Source organism: Anthonomus grandis, chromosome 15 (assembly GCF_022605725.1).
Source record: "Anthonomus grandis grandis chromosome 15, icAntGran1.3, whole genome shotgun sequence".
Taxonomy (NCBI): domain Eukaryota; kingdom Metazoa; phylum Arthropoda; class Insecta; order Coleoptera; family Curculionidae; genus Anthonomus; species Anthonomus grandis.
In genome coordinates this window covers 15,547,614-15,564,628 of record NC_065560.1, presented here as the reverse complement: position 1 = coordinate 15,564,628, position 17,015 = coordinate 15,547,614, and the positions used below count along the sequence as shown (strand labels likewise).

General features: G+C 35.5%; 2 protein-coding genes across 2 annotated transcripts in view; both read right to left on the bottom strand.

The window, feature by feature from the left end:
• Positions 1–327: 327 nt before the first annotated feature.
• The window catches only part of LOC126745360 (glucose dehydrogenase [FAD, quinone]-like), a 48,319-nt gene continuing 31,631 nt past the window's right edge, over positions 328–17,015 (bottom strand). Inside the window, exons 4-7 of the mRNA XM_050453184.1 lie at positions 6,398–6,840; positions 1,272–1,478; positions 872–1,211; positions 328–768 (exon numbers count right to left, since the gene is read on the bottom strand). Of these exons, the coding sequence (XP_050309141.1) occupies positions 565–768; positions 872–1,211; positions 1,272–1,478; positions 6,398–6,840 (1,194 nt within the window). The 3' untranslated portion in view covers positions 328–564. The remainder of the gene's footprint in view (positions 769–871; positions 1,212–1,271; positions 1,479–6,397; positions 6,841–17,015) is intronic.
• Positions 8,511–13,060, bottom strand: LOC126745361 (uncharacterized). The gene is made up of 3 exons (XM_050453185.1): positions 12,943–13,060; positions 11,445–12,411; positions 8,511–9,636 (listed from the first exon to the last, which is right to left on the bottom strand). The coding sequence occupies exons 2-3, from the start codon at positions 11,487–11,489 to the stop codon at positions 8,617–8,619; spliced, it is 1,065 nt and encodes a 354-aa protein (XP_050309142.1). The 5' UTR covers positions 11,490–12,411; positions 12,943–13,060; the 3' UTR covers positions 8,511–8,616.

Sequence of the window (17,015 nt, the reverse complement as noted above, 5' to 3'; positions counted from 1 at the left end):
AGTAATTACCGTTAAGGTAATCCGGCAGAACGTATGGTCCAATTAAGTGGTCGCCAAGAAGACTTGCCCAAACACTAATGTGAAATTTTTGCTCATAGCCTCTGATGTATTTTTTGATCACTTTTAATTATTATTAACAACACCAATGCATTGAAAGTTGATTTAAACGTCAAAATAGCCTTATAAGCAACAAAAAATTTTATCATTTGTTTTACAAAGTCTACATTTATTTTATCGCAAAGAAGACAGTTTCGAAATAAAAATACTTTAAAAATAACTGCGTCGGTTTTGTTTTCTTGCTATAAACATTTAAAGAAACCAAAAATATTATATTTGAAATCAAATTTTAATTGGCTCTTAATTAAATTTAAAAATATAATGTTAAGCACGTCGGACCAACTTCACATAGACAGGGGTTTGTGTATAGGAATTCTATATAATAATTTGATATTTATATTTCTAATATATCATATATTCAAATATAAGTTTAATTCTATATTTTCGCTTATGTCGGTTAAACTGTTAAATACTCAAATTAGCTGTACATTCTAAAAGGAGCATTTTTTATTGATATTTTGCTTTAATAACATCAGCAATTTTCTCGGCAATCATGACCACAGGAGCATTAAGATGTCCCGATATTGAAACAGGCAAAACTCCGGCATCTACTACTCGTAATTGTTTAATACCATAAACTTCCAAATTGTCGTTAACGACAGCATTTGTTATATTATTTCCCATTTGCGTGGTACCAGATGGATGGTAAACCTAAAAAAATTATATTACAATACTTTTTTTGGACAAGTCTTATAAATCTAGGGTGTTAATTGTATTCTTAGCGGCTATTATTTGCAGCGCATTTTTTACTTGCCGTAGTTCCGACATATTGTAAGTCGCAAATCCACCACTCTTTCGAAAATGTTTCATATAATCCATCACAACTGGGAGATGAGTTTCTAATTAGTTTCACTCCCATTTTCTTAAATGTTTCAGTATTTTGAAGTTCAAGTATTTTTTCAATTCCATTATACATTGTTTCTAAATCTTCAGGATCAGAGAAGAAATTTGTATCTATAAGCGGAAAGTCTTTAGGATCTGCCGATTTTAGAGTAATTTGTCCGATTGACTTCGGCTGCAATAGAAACAGTCCTGAGATTATATCAGTTTGATTATTTAAATTTTTAAATGACATTTGATAATCCTGGTTTAACCTAAAATATTAGAGCACATTTTTTGAAATAACGTGGTGGAATGGTGAATTATTTTCCTACCCCAACATTTTTGGAAGATCTGGTGAGACCGCAGGTGGTCCGAGAATGATTACTTCAATATTTGGATCGGAAAAGTTTCTATTATCACCAATATTATAATATGTTACTACTTGTACTCCGGCTGACGTTATCAAAGGCCTTTTCTTTTGGTTCCACAACTTTATATTCTCCACTAGGCTATTATTGTAGGGAATAGTTATGTTAGTCCTTAAAAATATTGTTTTTACGTAAATAAAAATAATTCTAAAATTAAAAAAACCTTACAAAAACGTATTTACTAATTTTTATCAACTGTATTTTATAACATTGTATACTTTTACTTAAATTAATACTTTATTTATTGTCTAATAATATTATTTGCACTCACAGAAAACACTTCGAAGTACGGTTATTAAATTTTGAGTGTATCCGAAATTTTAAAATTTTTTAAACGTCATTTTATTAAACTCCAAATTGCGCAATTTTGCCTCCATTTAACCGACTCCGTAACTATTTCCGAGATCCCAATGTTCACCCTCGAATTTAGGATATCCTGTACAGCCCTTATCCAGGAACCGTATTTATAGAAGCCAGATAAGAGAGCTAAGGAGCCATAAAGGGAGACTTATCTCGAACCAATAAAAGGAAGCCAATCCAAGAAGCTGCATCTTCATAAGAAAGGGTATCTGACAAACCTAGTTTGTCAGGTTGCAGGTATATATGGTTCGAACAAAAATCTGCGAAAACAACTCCGATGAGTTATAGGAATCCCAGGAAAACGAGCTGGAGTAGACTCCAGTTATAGAGATAAAAAGATAATAGTACGTAACCTGGATTACTATACAACGGACGCTAAACACCACTTGAAGCTCGAAGTACTGACAAAGGCTAGCAGAGATGCGTTTGCAAAATCATGTCCCCCAAGCAAATCATGTCAGGCAGAGAAACCCTTCCTGATGGAACCAAGAACTAAGGGAGTTTAGGCGGACAGTAAGTAAACTCTTTAACGAAGCAAACAGAATTGGGAATTCAATCAATACAGACAAAGCTTAACCAGATATTGTGATGCTATAAAAAAAGGCAAAACGAGAAGGATGGAAGAAACTATGCAGGAACCTAATTGGGATACCAACATATGCAAGACTTTAAAAGGCAATAGCCAAGGAGCCGCAATAGACCTTTGGTTAGTGCATAAATTCCAATGGAGAATACACGACAACTGAGGAGGAAATGCTCGGCTTATTGCTGAACATCCACTTCCAGCGATCGGAAATCCTCCAATCAATGCAGGACTCAATACCCTGTTATTTCAGATTCAAAACTGGGAACTGGCAAAAAAGGTTGTAACCTAAGAAAAAGCCAAATGGAAGATAGACACCTTTAAACCATTTAAGTCTCCCAGAATAGATAGGTATCATGCTACAGCAGGGCAATGAACTGCTGCTACCTGCGTTATGCAAAATAATGCGGGACAGTCAAGCCACGGCGCACATACCAGAGAGTTAGAGGGCAGCGATGGTATTGTTGCTACTAAAAATGATACGCGAAATACAAATCCTTCCGACCAGCCTTACATCATTCCTCTTGAAAACAGAGGAAAAGCTTATAGAAAGGTATATCAGGTACCATGTAATATGGGCTAGCCCCCTACATCGCTACCAATATGTCTATCAAACCAGTAAATCTTGCGAATCAGCAATCCAAGAGATAACCTAGAGGATCAAAGAACAACAAAGAAATGGCCCTAGGAGCCGACTTAGACAGAGGAAGCACTTGACAACACGTCAGATGACTCAGTCAAGCACGCCATAGCGGCACAAGGTATACATCATCTATTATAGGCGGTTGGGTCAACCAAATGCTGAATCATAGAAAGGACAGCAAGTCTCAAGAGCACCACCGTAAAAGCCGAGGGTTACTCTCACTGCTGCCGTGGAACCTTGAATCCGACAGCCTGCTAAGATGACTAGAGAGACAGCATATCTTTCTTGTGGAATACGCAGACGATATCGTTCTACTGACACAGGGGACAGCAACCACGCGCATGTATTCAAAAAAATGCAAAGAGCTCTGAACGTTGTCGGGCACTGGTGAATGGAAGAACCACTAAGGGTAAACCTCCCAAAAACAACCGTAGCTGCCTTCACGAAAAAAAAGAAACTAGAGCTCATTAGAGACCTAGAGCTCTTTGGCGAATACCTGGGAGTCGCAGATAAAAAGAACTCAGTTACAAGAAGCAGATAATAAACAACACAAACAAGGCCACGAAATCTCTTATGTATTTCAAGAGAATGTTCAGTAGATATTTGACAAAATACATGATCTTGGACGTATGGCACTAAGAACGGACCAAACCAAGATCACACTGCGGCTACACGATCAAAGATCGGAGTAGCAGAGGATGGACATCAGAACAGGCAATTCACCCTGAACCTGGGCGGCTGGAATTCTCCAAACCGCTTTTGGGTAGCACGCCCGTCAGGAAGAGGAAGAACAGACTGAGCTACTCCAGACGACAGCTGCGAAAGGTAACAGGGCTACTCACAGAGCATGCGCCCTGCAGGAAATACCTACACAGACTCGGGAAAGAAGATAAACGCCTGTGTAGAGGCTGTGGCGAAGAGGAAGAAACCACTCTTACATTCTATGCTTCTGCGAAGCATTTAGCCACACCAGAGCGACAATCCTGGGCAAACCCAAACCCTCAGCAGAGAAGATAAGAACTATACCACTGGGTAAAATACTGGACTTTCTAAAAGCAACAGAAGTGAACTGATATGGAAGTTAATCTATTGGGCACAATAGAACTCCAATAGAGCAGACCTCAGAGCAGGTAACCAATACCCAGTGGGAAACTTTCAGTGGATAACCGGTCGATTAACAAATTTCTTCGACGACAAACAAAAAACAATAAGAATATTCTGTTAATAGCCATTTATAAATCTCTTTAGATAGATAGATGTATTTTTAATGAATAATTGTTGAAATAGTTTCAGAGCAGAAAAAATCAAAAGTAACAATTCATATCCCAAAAGTTAAGCATTAATATGTTATAATAAATTTCATACTAACAAAAGAAAACAACAACAAAAGAAATATTATAACTATTTGGGAAAGAACTACTGCCAGCTCCCCAAATAGAGGGGGATGCAATTCTTTAATTGTGCCAATGCAGAGTACTAGTAGACTGTATCAGTTTACTTTTTTTTATCTTATCTGAAGTACTACAGCTGATGTATTATTATATCCATACTCTTATGAACCTTAATTAAGACAATAAGAGTGTAATATAAGCGAGAATAGAGAAAACTCCATAACGAACTTCTTACTGGGATGAATATTACAACTTGGAATTCGACTCACACGCTTTCTCATACAAAAAAAACTAACATCATGCAATAATACTCAATTTTTTTCCATATTTCTAATGATTGTGCAATCGGATGTTACAAATACAAAAAAAATTAGAAAACTTAAATTAAAATAGCGCTCAGTTCAATTCCTCTTTTGTAATTAATGGATTTTGTCGGAACATGGGTACATTCTTTTTAAGCTAAAGGAGCATGCTCAGCGCGACAACCTCTGAAACTCAACAGAAACCCGAAAAACGCTGATTGGGAGCTCTTTCTGCGGTTCTACGTACCCACTTCTCAGACTCCAACTCGTTTAATAAATCACCCATTAGCTTTTGGGCTTCGATTCATAAAGAGTACGGGACCGCTAGAAAGATAATGAGAGTTGTCTTCGAAGTTGCAACTTCACTGATCCGAAATATTACCGAAACCGAATTTCTGCTAAAAAGATAGAGAAGCTGATTGAGAGGTATCTAAAAGAAAGCATTTTAAGTGAAAGGCAACTGCATGTGCAAAAATATGGATACCTGACTGACAAATTCACGGCACTAGCCGTACACTCTATAATAAGGTATAATATTAGCTTGTGAGAAAAGGGAGAGGTATTCTGAGAAATAGGAAAGCTTTTCTTGGGGCATTTCTAGATATCAAAGGAACGTTTGTTAATATTCGATTTGCAGATCTATTTCGGGCACTCGAAGGCCTTGGCTCAGAACTTTGTCTGATAGAGGCCATGCTCTCGTAGCGCTATTTATCTGCCGAGCTAAATAGTAAGATAACAGAGCTGGTGCAGGCTTCTGTGGTGAGGATCTACATACCGCCAGGGCATACTCGCTGGAGAAGCAACCCACTGTCAACAGCCACCATGCTAAAAAGGTGAGCTCGAAAGCAATAAAGTGTATAAAGGTCCTGAAGAAAATGGTGAAAAAAGATTGCAGTATCAACTCGTTGTCTGGGTACCTGATCACTCAGGCAATGCTAATAAAGAGAAATTCTCTAGCTATATTGGGATCCGCATAACTGCTGGTAGGCTCTAAACTTATACACAGCAAATTGACATAGCAAAATGTGTAGCTGGCCTTATAATGAATAGCTTGCTTGATGGGCATATTTACCTTGTTCGTGGATAATGCTACGGATAGTAGCAGTGTGGAGTGATATGGATAACCACATTCTGGTACAAATTGTTAAAAATGACCTTCCTCTAATTAAAATTTGATGCGACTCAAATAAACTTTGTTTTAATATCTCAAAAACCAACATTATCTCATTTAAATGTGACTTGGGATCAGTATACTTAGAAAACCAAGTGTTAAGCACGACATGAGATCTTATTCTTAGGCAATCAAATAGATAATAAACTAACATTTCCACAACATATTGAACAACTGGGTAGAAAACTTGGGTAGAAACTAGCTTAGAACAAATAATTTTTTTTTAAATGTTATAATTTCTACAATTAATAATTTCTAATCAATTTCAAAACCGAATTGCGAGAAACAAAATGCAATCTTAGCAATTCAGCATCTATTGACGTGTATTTGACTACGGGTCATTAATATAATTTTCAAGTGTAAGTCGGAAAACTAGGAAAATCATTAGTTTTTTGATAATCACTTTGAGCTGTTCTGCACTAAAAGCAGATGAAGTTTCTACTTCATCGGCTTTTAAAGTCTTAGAGAGTGCTAATTCGTGGAAATTCCCTATTATTATTATTATTATTATTATTATTATTATTATTATTATTATTATTATTATTATTATTATTATTATTATTTTTATCATTTTGCTTACCTAAATACTATACCGTAATACCACATGTGATCTCTTAGATTTTTTCCTACAGCATTTGAATTTACCAGCATTTTAATTCCATGCTTTTTTAATTCATCTTGGGGACCAATTCCAGATAACATTAATAGTTGAGGAGAGTTAATAGCACCTGCAGATACTATTACCTCTTTTCTAGCAGTAGCACAATTTTTTTCTCCATTTTTCCAAAATTCCACTCCTGTGGCCCGCTTATCTTCGGATATTAGGATTTTTGTAACAAGGGAGTTTAGAGACAGTTTTAAATTATTTCTATTTAAAGCGGGTCTAATGTATGCATGGGCTGAGCTGGAACGAGTGGTGCCATCTAAGAACATTTGACATCTACTAACGACATATTGACTAGCACCATTATAATCGCCTTCATTCATCCCCAGTTCCTTAAACGCATTTATAAGTTCATTGGACTAAAAATGGAAAAAAACATTTCTATGTCGGAAATACCATGTAAAATAATGAGTAATGACAAAAATAGTACATTTTTTTAAAGTAACCTTGTTTTTTTCTGGTCTAAATAACATTTAATTTGATTATTATAATTAACTAGTTTAATTATTTGAATAAAACTTGGCACGTTTGGATAGGTTATCTAGATACATCTTTTGTTTTCATAATAATGAAGTTCCACTTGATGAACTTTTCGTGCTTCGTTTTGGTTTCATGCCGGTCATCTTCAAGCTTGATTTGTTGCTCACCGAAGGATTCTGGAGTTAAGGCTGTTTTGGCTGACGTTAAGGGTTCGATTGAGGAAGCGTCGTCTTTTACTGAAGAAGTAACTTCTTCTTGTTTGTGCTCTTGTAACAAATCGATGGGAGAATGTGTTTCTGGAATGGAGGACGAGTCTGGGCGCATTCCTCTGCAGGGTATTCGCAAGCCGGAACTGCGATTGGCGTAGCTTTTTTAGGTTCAAGGTCCAAAGTATCCGCTTCGCTTTTTGAATTGAATGACGTGCACGAAACCGAATCGAAGCACGAAAAGGAGGTTCATCAAATAGAAGTTCATCATTATGAAAACAACGTGCATGGAGAGGGTCTAGCAGAAAGTTATAGATACATCTTTTTATGTAAAAAATATTATTTTACTTTAATCAGTGTCGTGCATATGGACACATCATTTGGGGAGGAGGCAATTTTAATTTTAAAAAATGGCACGCTATTGATTTTTTTCTAAAATTAAAAAATTCTTTTGGAATCTCTGTCTAATAAAAGACTCTTCTCTTTATTTTATTTGACAAATCGTTTGCCAATTAAAAAATTAAAATGTTTTAAGCAACTGGAAATTAAATAAATTTGAATCTATAGAAGTTGGTCTTAAAAAAATACTACTACTGGAAGTGTTGAATTTCAGTAAAGTAGTTAATTGTACTCTTTTATTTTATTTAATTCATTAATTATTATATTTGATTTAATCGATTTTTATAATTTCGCCTTATTGTTAACATTGTTACTAGTGTTGTGGAAGTATTAATATGAACAATACATTTTTTTAGAAGGAATACGTGTAAGAAATATTAAAGAACAGTAGGCTTAGTGTTATATTAATTTTACGAATCCGTTCGGTTTGTTTATTTTATTCTTATACCATTCAAAGAAAACGTTTACGGCAGATAATTTAAAGATCAATTGACTTACCTTAAGGAAAATTGATCGGAATTATATGAGTATTGCCGTTCGAAGAATTACAATAATTACACTTGTAGTACCAATTTTTTCTGAGCTCTGCAGCACGAATTTTAAAGCAAATTCCCTCCGCCCCTGGCTCTCCGGTTCCCTGCCGATGCCGCTCGATCACTCGCATTACTCATTACAATTTTTTTTAAGAGCAAGATCTAGATCTGGTAGGGAAGGGTAAAGGGAGGGATTGTAATTCTTCGAACGGCAATACTCATATAATTCCGATCAATTTTCCTTAAGGTAAGTCAATTGATCTTTAAATTATATTTCGTATTGCCGTTCTCAAATTACAATAATTACACTTGTAGATGTTTAAAGAGAAATAAGATCTAGATCCACGTGATGTCAGAATGTAAGAGGTTTTGGATAACATCACATAACCAAAAAATAGAAAAATAAAGATCTAGAATAACGTATTTTATTAAAGAAGAACATATATATAGTATATATAATAAACAAATTTTATAATAATATCATATTAATACAAAAAAAACTATTTTTTAAATCTTTCTACACGTTTATACTTTTATTAAGTATACTTCTAGCAAATAGTGTAGAATCAGAACTCAAAGGGCGATTATAAAAAGTGTTAAATGTGTTACTTTTTTGGGTCCATCCAGCGGCCTTCCTAATCACTTCTATCGAAACTCCAGCCCTATAGGCTGCCGAAGTCGCGGCGTGTCTTGTGCTGTGACTGGAAAAATAATTTATATCCACTCCGCTGTCAGATAATGTATTCTTAATCCATTTACTAATTCTTTGTGTGGTTGCTGGATGAACAGGCTTAGCATAAGTTAAAATTAACCAATCGTCTTCGTTAGACCTGTGAGTCTGGGTTCTTTGTATATATTCATCAATTACTGAGGCTAAACATAGTGAAGGATTTTCAGAAATGTATGGAACAACCAGCAAAGGTTGACAATTATTACGACTTGATGTCTTTATTAAATCTGGAATTTTAATTTCTAGCCTATTGCTAAAATGAGCAATATTTTTAATTCTAATTTTAGACAATGTCTGTATTCTATGTCCCGTTACTAAAGCAAGTAAAGTTACTAGTTTACAGGTCAATTTTGGCATAGGTACCTCCGGTAGAGGGTATATTTTTGCTAAATAGTCTAGAGCTAAAGAAGGGTCCCACGTTATTTGATATTTAGGTTGAGGAGGTTTCTGTCTATATATTCCTTTTAAAAACCGTTTGAAAAAGATTTTTTCTTTATCTATCGATGAAAAAACAAAAGATAAAGCGGAATATTGTGAATTTAAGGTAGAGTATGATGCTCCTGTATTATATTGTTCCGTTAAAAATAAAAACAACGTGTCTAACGAATACTTATATGGAGATTTTGATTGTGACATACAAAAACTCCACCACTTACGATAATAAATATTGTATTGAGTAAATGTACTTGGCGCCAGAGAAGATATGATAGGTGAGATACCTAATAGCGGAATTCCTCTACGGAGGAAAGCCTGCCTGACAAAATCCCGGCCTCCAGGGTAAGATGACGCCACAAAGGATGTTTCTGCCTGAAAGGGGAAATTAATAAGGTTTCACTTGGTTGAAAAACTAAAGATTTATTTAACAGTAATCTTTGATATAGAGCATACCACGGTTGAGAATTCCATCGAGGAACTACTAAAATACCTTGAGCTTTCTCATCAATTATTTTTCTTAAACATTTAGTAATTAAGCAAAAAGGTGGAAAAGCATAAAAAAAATCTTTTTGCCATGGAAAGGTAAAAGCATCCACTGTTAAGGAATTCGGATCAGGTTTCCATGAAATATAGCGGTTGCATTTCGTATTTAATTTTGTTGCAAATAGATCTATGCTTGGTGTTCCGAACTTAAAACAGATAATGGAGAAAACCTTAGAATTTAAAGAATATTCTGTGTCAATATTTTGTAACCGAGATGCCCTATCCGCAAAAACATTTTCTTTAGTATTTATATAGGAAGCAAAAATGTAAATATTTCGGTCTTCACACCATGTCCACAACTCTCTGGCAATATTGTTCAATTTTTTGAATCTTACACTCCCCATGCGGTTAATGCAGGATACAGCCGTTGTATTGTCAACACGAAGAAGTATGTAACAATTAGCGGGATGTTGGGCAAATGATTTTACCGCATTTAACGCGGCAACCAATTCTAAATAGTTAATGTGGTGTGAGGCTTCAAAAGAATTCCAAAAACCATTTATTGATTGATCCTTGCAAAATGCGCCCCAACCAGTTGGAGATGCGTCGGAAAAAATTTCTAAATCGTAATTTTTACTTGGTAAAATTGGCATTCCCTTATTAAGCGAAAGACATTGTATCCACCATTTTAAATCAGTTTTCATATAATCTGAGACTACCAATTTCCGTTTATAATTTTGGTTATTACGTTGTAAGGCTATACATTTTTCCCGTTCCAAAATCTTTAAATAGACCCAGCCATAGGGACACGCTGGGCACGCGGCTATCAATTTTCCTATGAGTTCTGCCAATGTTTGTATAGAAATTATAGTTTTATTTAATGTTTGAGAAATAAGTTCTAACAAAAGAGTTACTTTTTGTTGCGGTAAGGATAATAATAATTCTCGAGAATCATATAAAAACCCCAAATATTTGCATTTTTGCGTTGGAGTAAAACAACTCTTTTTCATATTTATAATAAATCCTAAAGAAACTAAAATATTTTTTGTAAACTGGGAATCAGTGATTGCTGCCTGCTCTGACTTACTAATAATAATTATGTCATCAAGAAAGATCACGCATACGATACCGTGACTTCGAAGATATCGTAAGACTGGTTTAAACATTTTTGTGAATATGTATGGAGCAGTACTGAGTCCAAAGGGAAGACAGTTAAATCTATAATATATGTTATTGTTTATAAAAGACAGATATTTTCTATGTTTCCAATAAATTGAGATTAAAAAATATGCGTCTTTAAGGTCTATTGTGGTAAAAAAACAATCTTTAAATATTAAGTGCAATACTGTCCTATAATTCTCCATTTTAAAATGGGAAGGCCTCAAGAAGGTATTTAATTTTTTTAAATTTAAGATAAATCTAGAACTACCATCTGGTTTTGGCACAAGAAAATATGAGGAAATAAACTGATTAACTTGCGGACTTGTAGCAGAGATTGCACCTATAGCTATTAATTTAGATAAACTGTTCTCCAACTATTTTGCGTTACCTGGGTTTAAATCTGGGTTTGGTATGTGTAATTGAACTGGCTTTTTTATAAAAGGCAGTTTATAGCCTTTAAGACATTGCAGTATAGCCTTTTCACGAGTAAGCAGCGACCATTGATCAATGTACTGAGATAAACGACCGGCAGTCACCTGTGATAATGATGGCTGTGCAACGGCGGTCAGGTCCTCCTCCATTGTTATAGTTGATGTTTCCCTCGATTCAAATACACGACTGGCCTCGACAACTGATGATTCCCCCTCTAATGTTGGTATTGCCGTTTCCGTGGGTTGTGCCTCCCCTCCTCCTCCTTTCTGTAACGAGGTTTCACCGAACGTTGGCGGTACTGAAAAAACTGTGAATTTCTTCTTGAAGATCCAGCAGCCTGTTTCGATGATAAAGGGCGACGAGATGAAGTGGGAACTGTAGTTCCTGTACGAATAATCTTAGGCTTCTTTTTTATAGACGCGCCAAGTTTCTTTGCTTCAGAAGAGCACTTTAGTTTTTCAGTGAAATTCTGTCCAAAAAGGAAAGAATCTATAGAGCAAGTTTCCAAAACATCTTTGACGGCGTCGTCCAAACATGGAACCATTAAGTAACGTCTATGTTTTGATAAAGAATGAAAAGCATCGGCCACAAGTTTCATTGGATCTCCTAACTTCTCCAACTCCTCGTGGGAAGAAAATGGCGTGTCTGATTTTTTAAGCTTTTCATAAGTAATATTTAATGGAACAGCTAGTGCACTTATAGCTGCTGCTAATTAGCTCTGAAGCTTTGATAAGAACATATCCTGTCTTAATATTGCAGATGTAATACAAGATTTGATTTCCGGATTTATCTCTGGTGGTTTCAGAGCCTCACATCCTTTTAAAATTGGATATTGTTCTAGAGTAATCTTACGTCCTTCTGCATCCAGACCCTTTGAAAGAAAAACTGAGAGTAATTCCGAAATATCGGAATGTACCTCTGGTCCTAAATTTTCCGGAGTTTTCTTTTCCAGTAAAGCCCATAAACCGTTAGGTGGCTGCACCTGACCCGCTTTTGAAAGAGTGGCAAGGGGACAGGTCATTTCGGCGTCTTCATCGTCACTTTGAGACCCAATCGAAACATCCGAGTCGCCTATGGATAAATAAATTTGTAAGAATTTATTGACGCCTTCTCTGATTAAAAAATGTATAACCAAGATAAGGCGAAATGTTTACGAATAAGCGATAGCGCGACGTGGCCGGCTTCGCTATGCAACTCGATATTTTTATGATATTATGTTCATTGAAACTTCACAAAAAATTTGAGTATAATTCAGTGGGTTAATAATAAGAAAGCAAAACATTCCTGTGGGAAAATTGTTTTCATGCAAACTAACAAAAAAAGGATGAAAATGCACAAAGTTTTGTATTTATTCCAGTGGGGAATATTAGGAAAACAAAAATACCAGTGGGTAAATTGTTTTCAGGCAAACAAAATAATAAAGGGGGATCAAACTGCACAAAAAATTTTATATATTCCAGTGGGAATATTACGAAAACAAAAATACCAGTGGGCAAATTGTTTTCATGCAAATAATTGTGTTGTATATTTGCAGCAGTTCGTTATTTCTAATACGTATGTTGTGACAAATTCTAAAAAAATATTAAGAGACTATCTACTTACTTGATTCCTCCAACAATTCTTGCAGTAAATCCTGCAACTTTCTCTTCTTGGATTTGCGATTTTCCGCCATTTTCACCACTTTTACACGTAAACGAAGAAAACCGTCGTCGCAGAGCACACGAAAAAATTGTAATGAGTAATGCGAGTGATCGAGCGGCATCGGCAGGGAACCGGAGAGCCAGGGGCGGAGGGAATTTGCTTTAAAATTCGTGCTGCAGAGCTCAGAAAAAATTGGTACTACAAGTGTAATTATTGTAATTTGAGAACGGCAATACGAAATATAATAAATATTAATGTGTTGATACGAAAAGAACGACTCGAACGGATAAGGTTTTTTGCTGAGGAATGCAAATACGGTACAGGAATTAGTTTTAGTTTTGGTTTGACTGTTCGAAAGCAGAGTATCGATATTTAGCCGGTTTACGAAACTTGTAATAAAAGTATTGTTTTTGTTGTAGAAGAGGTAACTGTGTTTTTGTAACGTTATTATCCTTACATAGCAGCGGTGGGATAATACTCGCGATATTTCTTCGGAGATAAGCTACATACCGTAAAAGTTAGCTAGTGCATGTGTGATGTGATACAGCTCATTGTTTACAGAGAATGAAAGTGCGCAATACCCCTTAATGTTAATGTTCCTTGACGTGAGTTGTTAAAAGTTTGAGTGAAAGTTGTTAAAATGGGCAAAAGGTCTAAGAAGGGAAAACGCCGGTGATCACCATCCTCCAGTTCTTCTTCATCAAATGAGGACCGCAAGGACCGGAAAATCCGGAGGTTAGAACAAAAGCTAAGCAAGCTGACTGATCAAGTAAGTCATAGTTATAATAAACAAATGACAACTTTTGGCTCGGTTGTCAATGAAACAATTATACCAGTGTTCGACCCTAGTCTGGAAAATTTGACTGTGTGTAAATGGGTTCAAAAAGTGGACGATCTCGCTACCCAGCACGGTTGGGAAGATTTGTTAACTTTAAAGTTAGCTACCAATCGCTTACGTGGTAATGCGCGTAAGTGGTATGATACAGCGCAGGTGGCTAATTTAGACTGGAGCGATATTAAGCAACTCTTACAAAGTAATTTTCCAGGAACAATAAAATTCGGGAAATTATTAGTTGAAGCTGCGCTTTGCAGACCATTTTCAAGTCAAAATTTGGGGGATTATTGCTTCGAAAAAGTGTCAAAACTCAATAAACTTCGTTTACCTATACCCGATGAATTTTTAATAGATAGTGTCATTGAAGGTTTAGTCGATAAAAACGTAGCGTTGGCAGCCCTAGCCAATTTTCAGACGGTCGGAGAACTGGCTAACTATTTAAGTAATATTAGTAGTAATCCTACGAGTTTTAGGGCTGTAGATAAAGGTCCTAAAGTGTTTATTCCGCCTAAAGACGAACAAACTAAACAACAATATTCTGTTCTTCCGTATGCTAGTGATAAGAGAAATCAAAGTAAGAAGAATGTAGCTTGCTATAATTGTGGCGAAAACCATTTTCTAAATCAGTGTAGAAAACCTTTAAAGAATATGTTCTTAAAAATGGCAAAGTTTATAAGAAGCTTGGGTGCGGCAAAACGGCCTGGGTGGCTCCGAAAACCGCTAGGTGGCAGATTTGCAGATTGTGTCATGATGATGCAGGGCACTTAGGGCTTGAAAAAACTTTAGAGCGAATAGCAGATACCTATTGGTTTCCAAGCATGCGAAAATTTGTTTCAAAATACATTAAAGCATGCTTGAATTGTTTATATTACATACATCCTTCAGGAAAAAAACAGGGTATGCTTCATCCTATTGAAAAGTCACCTGTTCCGTTTCATATGCTTCACATAGACCACCTGGGTCCTTTTGTATGTAGTAGTAAAAAGAAGCAATATATTTTGGTTATAGTAGATGATTTTACAAAATTTGTATATTTGGAAACGGTCAAAAATACTAAAGTTCGTTATGTTACGAAAACATTGATGGATTTTGTTTATTTATTTGGCGCGCCTTCTAGACTAATATCTGATAGAGGATCAGCGTTTACGTCTAAGACCTTCAGAACATTTTGTAAGAATTATGGAGTTAAGCACGTCCTAAATGCAGTCGCCACGCCAAGGGCCAATGGGCAGTGCGAAAGAGTGAATAGAACAGTTTTAAACTGTCTGGCAACCACAGCTGGTGGAGATTCAGAAGAATCGTGGGATAAGTACGTAAAACCAATCCAGAGTATAATAAATTGTACATCAAACAAAACAACAAAAGTTTCCCCAATAGAAGCTCTCGCAGGTTATAAGGGCAAAATAGTGGCGGAGTCGAAAATTCTGAATTTTGTGAAGGAAGGTTTGAGTCGTACTGATTTACGTGTATTAAGAACCAAAATAGATGAACGCATCGCAAAGGAGCAGTTGGCTCAGAAAGAGAGGTTTGATAAGAAGAGGTCCAAAGCAAAGAGTACAGAGTAGGCGACGTGGTTATGGTTCTTAGAACCGATCACCCAGCAACGAACAGTAGTAGAAAGTTACTAGCAAAGTTCAAGGGTCCCTTTCGTGTTGACAAAGTACTATTTAACGACCGTTATCAAGTCGAAGATTTGAGAGATGGCTCTAAAAGGCTTAAGACGGTAGTAGCTGTGGATAAATTTAGATATATATAATAAATTGGATTAAAATTAAGTTGGCATTAATTAAATTGCAGTTGGCAATGGTTATAATGCAGTTGGCATTAGTTAAATTGCAGTTGGCAATGGTTAAAATTAAGTTGGCATTAATTAAATTGCAGTTGGCAATGGTTAAAATGCAGTTGGCATTAGTTAAATTGCAGTTGGCAATGGTTATAATGCAGTTGGCATTAGTTCAATTGCAGTTGGCATTAGTTAAAATGCAGTTGGCATTGGTTGAAATGCAATTTACATTAGTTGAAATGCAGCTGGCATTGGTTGAAATTTAGTTGGTGTTGGCTTTGGTGCAGTTGGCAATATCTAATGAGCCGTTGGCACCAGTTTATCTGAAGTTAACTTGACTTATTGTTGGTATTAGTTTAAGCAGAAATATCTTAAGTAATGATTTATTTGTTTGTCATCCGACTTAGTATTGAAATTAAATACATATGTGGAAAATCAAGTAATTTATTGCTGTAATAATATAGAAACTAACTTAAGATTTTCTATATAAACTTTTATATCATGGTAGATAATTAATGGTGTTTTAGAATACTATTTGTATTAATAGTTGTTAGTATTTTTGTTGTTGCCATAATGATACTAAATTTGTATATTTTCTTTTGAGTATTCGAGGACGAATAATCTAACAGGATGGCCGAATGTAAGAAATATTAAAGAATAGTAGGCTTAGTGTTATATTAATTTTACGAATCCGTTCGATGTGTTTATTTTATTCTTATACCATTCAAAGAAAACGTTTACGGCAGATAATAAATATTAATGTGTTGATACGAAAAAAACGACTCGAACGGATACGGTTTTTTTTGCTGAGGAATGCAAATACGGTACAGGAATTAGTTTTAGTTTTGGTTTGAATGTTCGAAAGCAGAGTATCGATATTTAGCCGGTTTACGAAACTTGTAATAAAAGTATTGTTTTTGTTGTAGAAGAGGTAACTGTGTTTTTGTAACGTTATTATCCTTACATACGGAAAAATTAATTTTTGCTACGGTTTTTGTAATGGAACGTCGACGCTATCCATTTAGAAGAGTCCAGATGCTCGCATGTTTAGTAGAACATACGGGCATTTTAGTAGCTTTGGCCTACGTATAATCAAAACGATTGTATACTTCGCACTTTTGCTAAAAATCCAAACCTAGGCTCTCACAAGGACACTTTTACATATTAAAGTCTAAAATTTTACGAACACTACAGCATGACGTCAGACATATATAACACCTATAGTAATCTGCAAGATTATCTAGAAGAGTTAACTATTAATTTAAGGCATAAGAATTTAACGTTTAGGGCATTATTAAAAATAAAATCTACGCTAATCCCGTATATATGTTAGGATCAAACACCGATTTCGGCCAATGGTCGAAAAATACGGCCAAAACGCGTTCTGGCCACTAACCTATTACCAAAGTCCGAAAA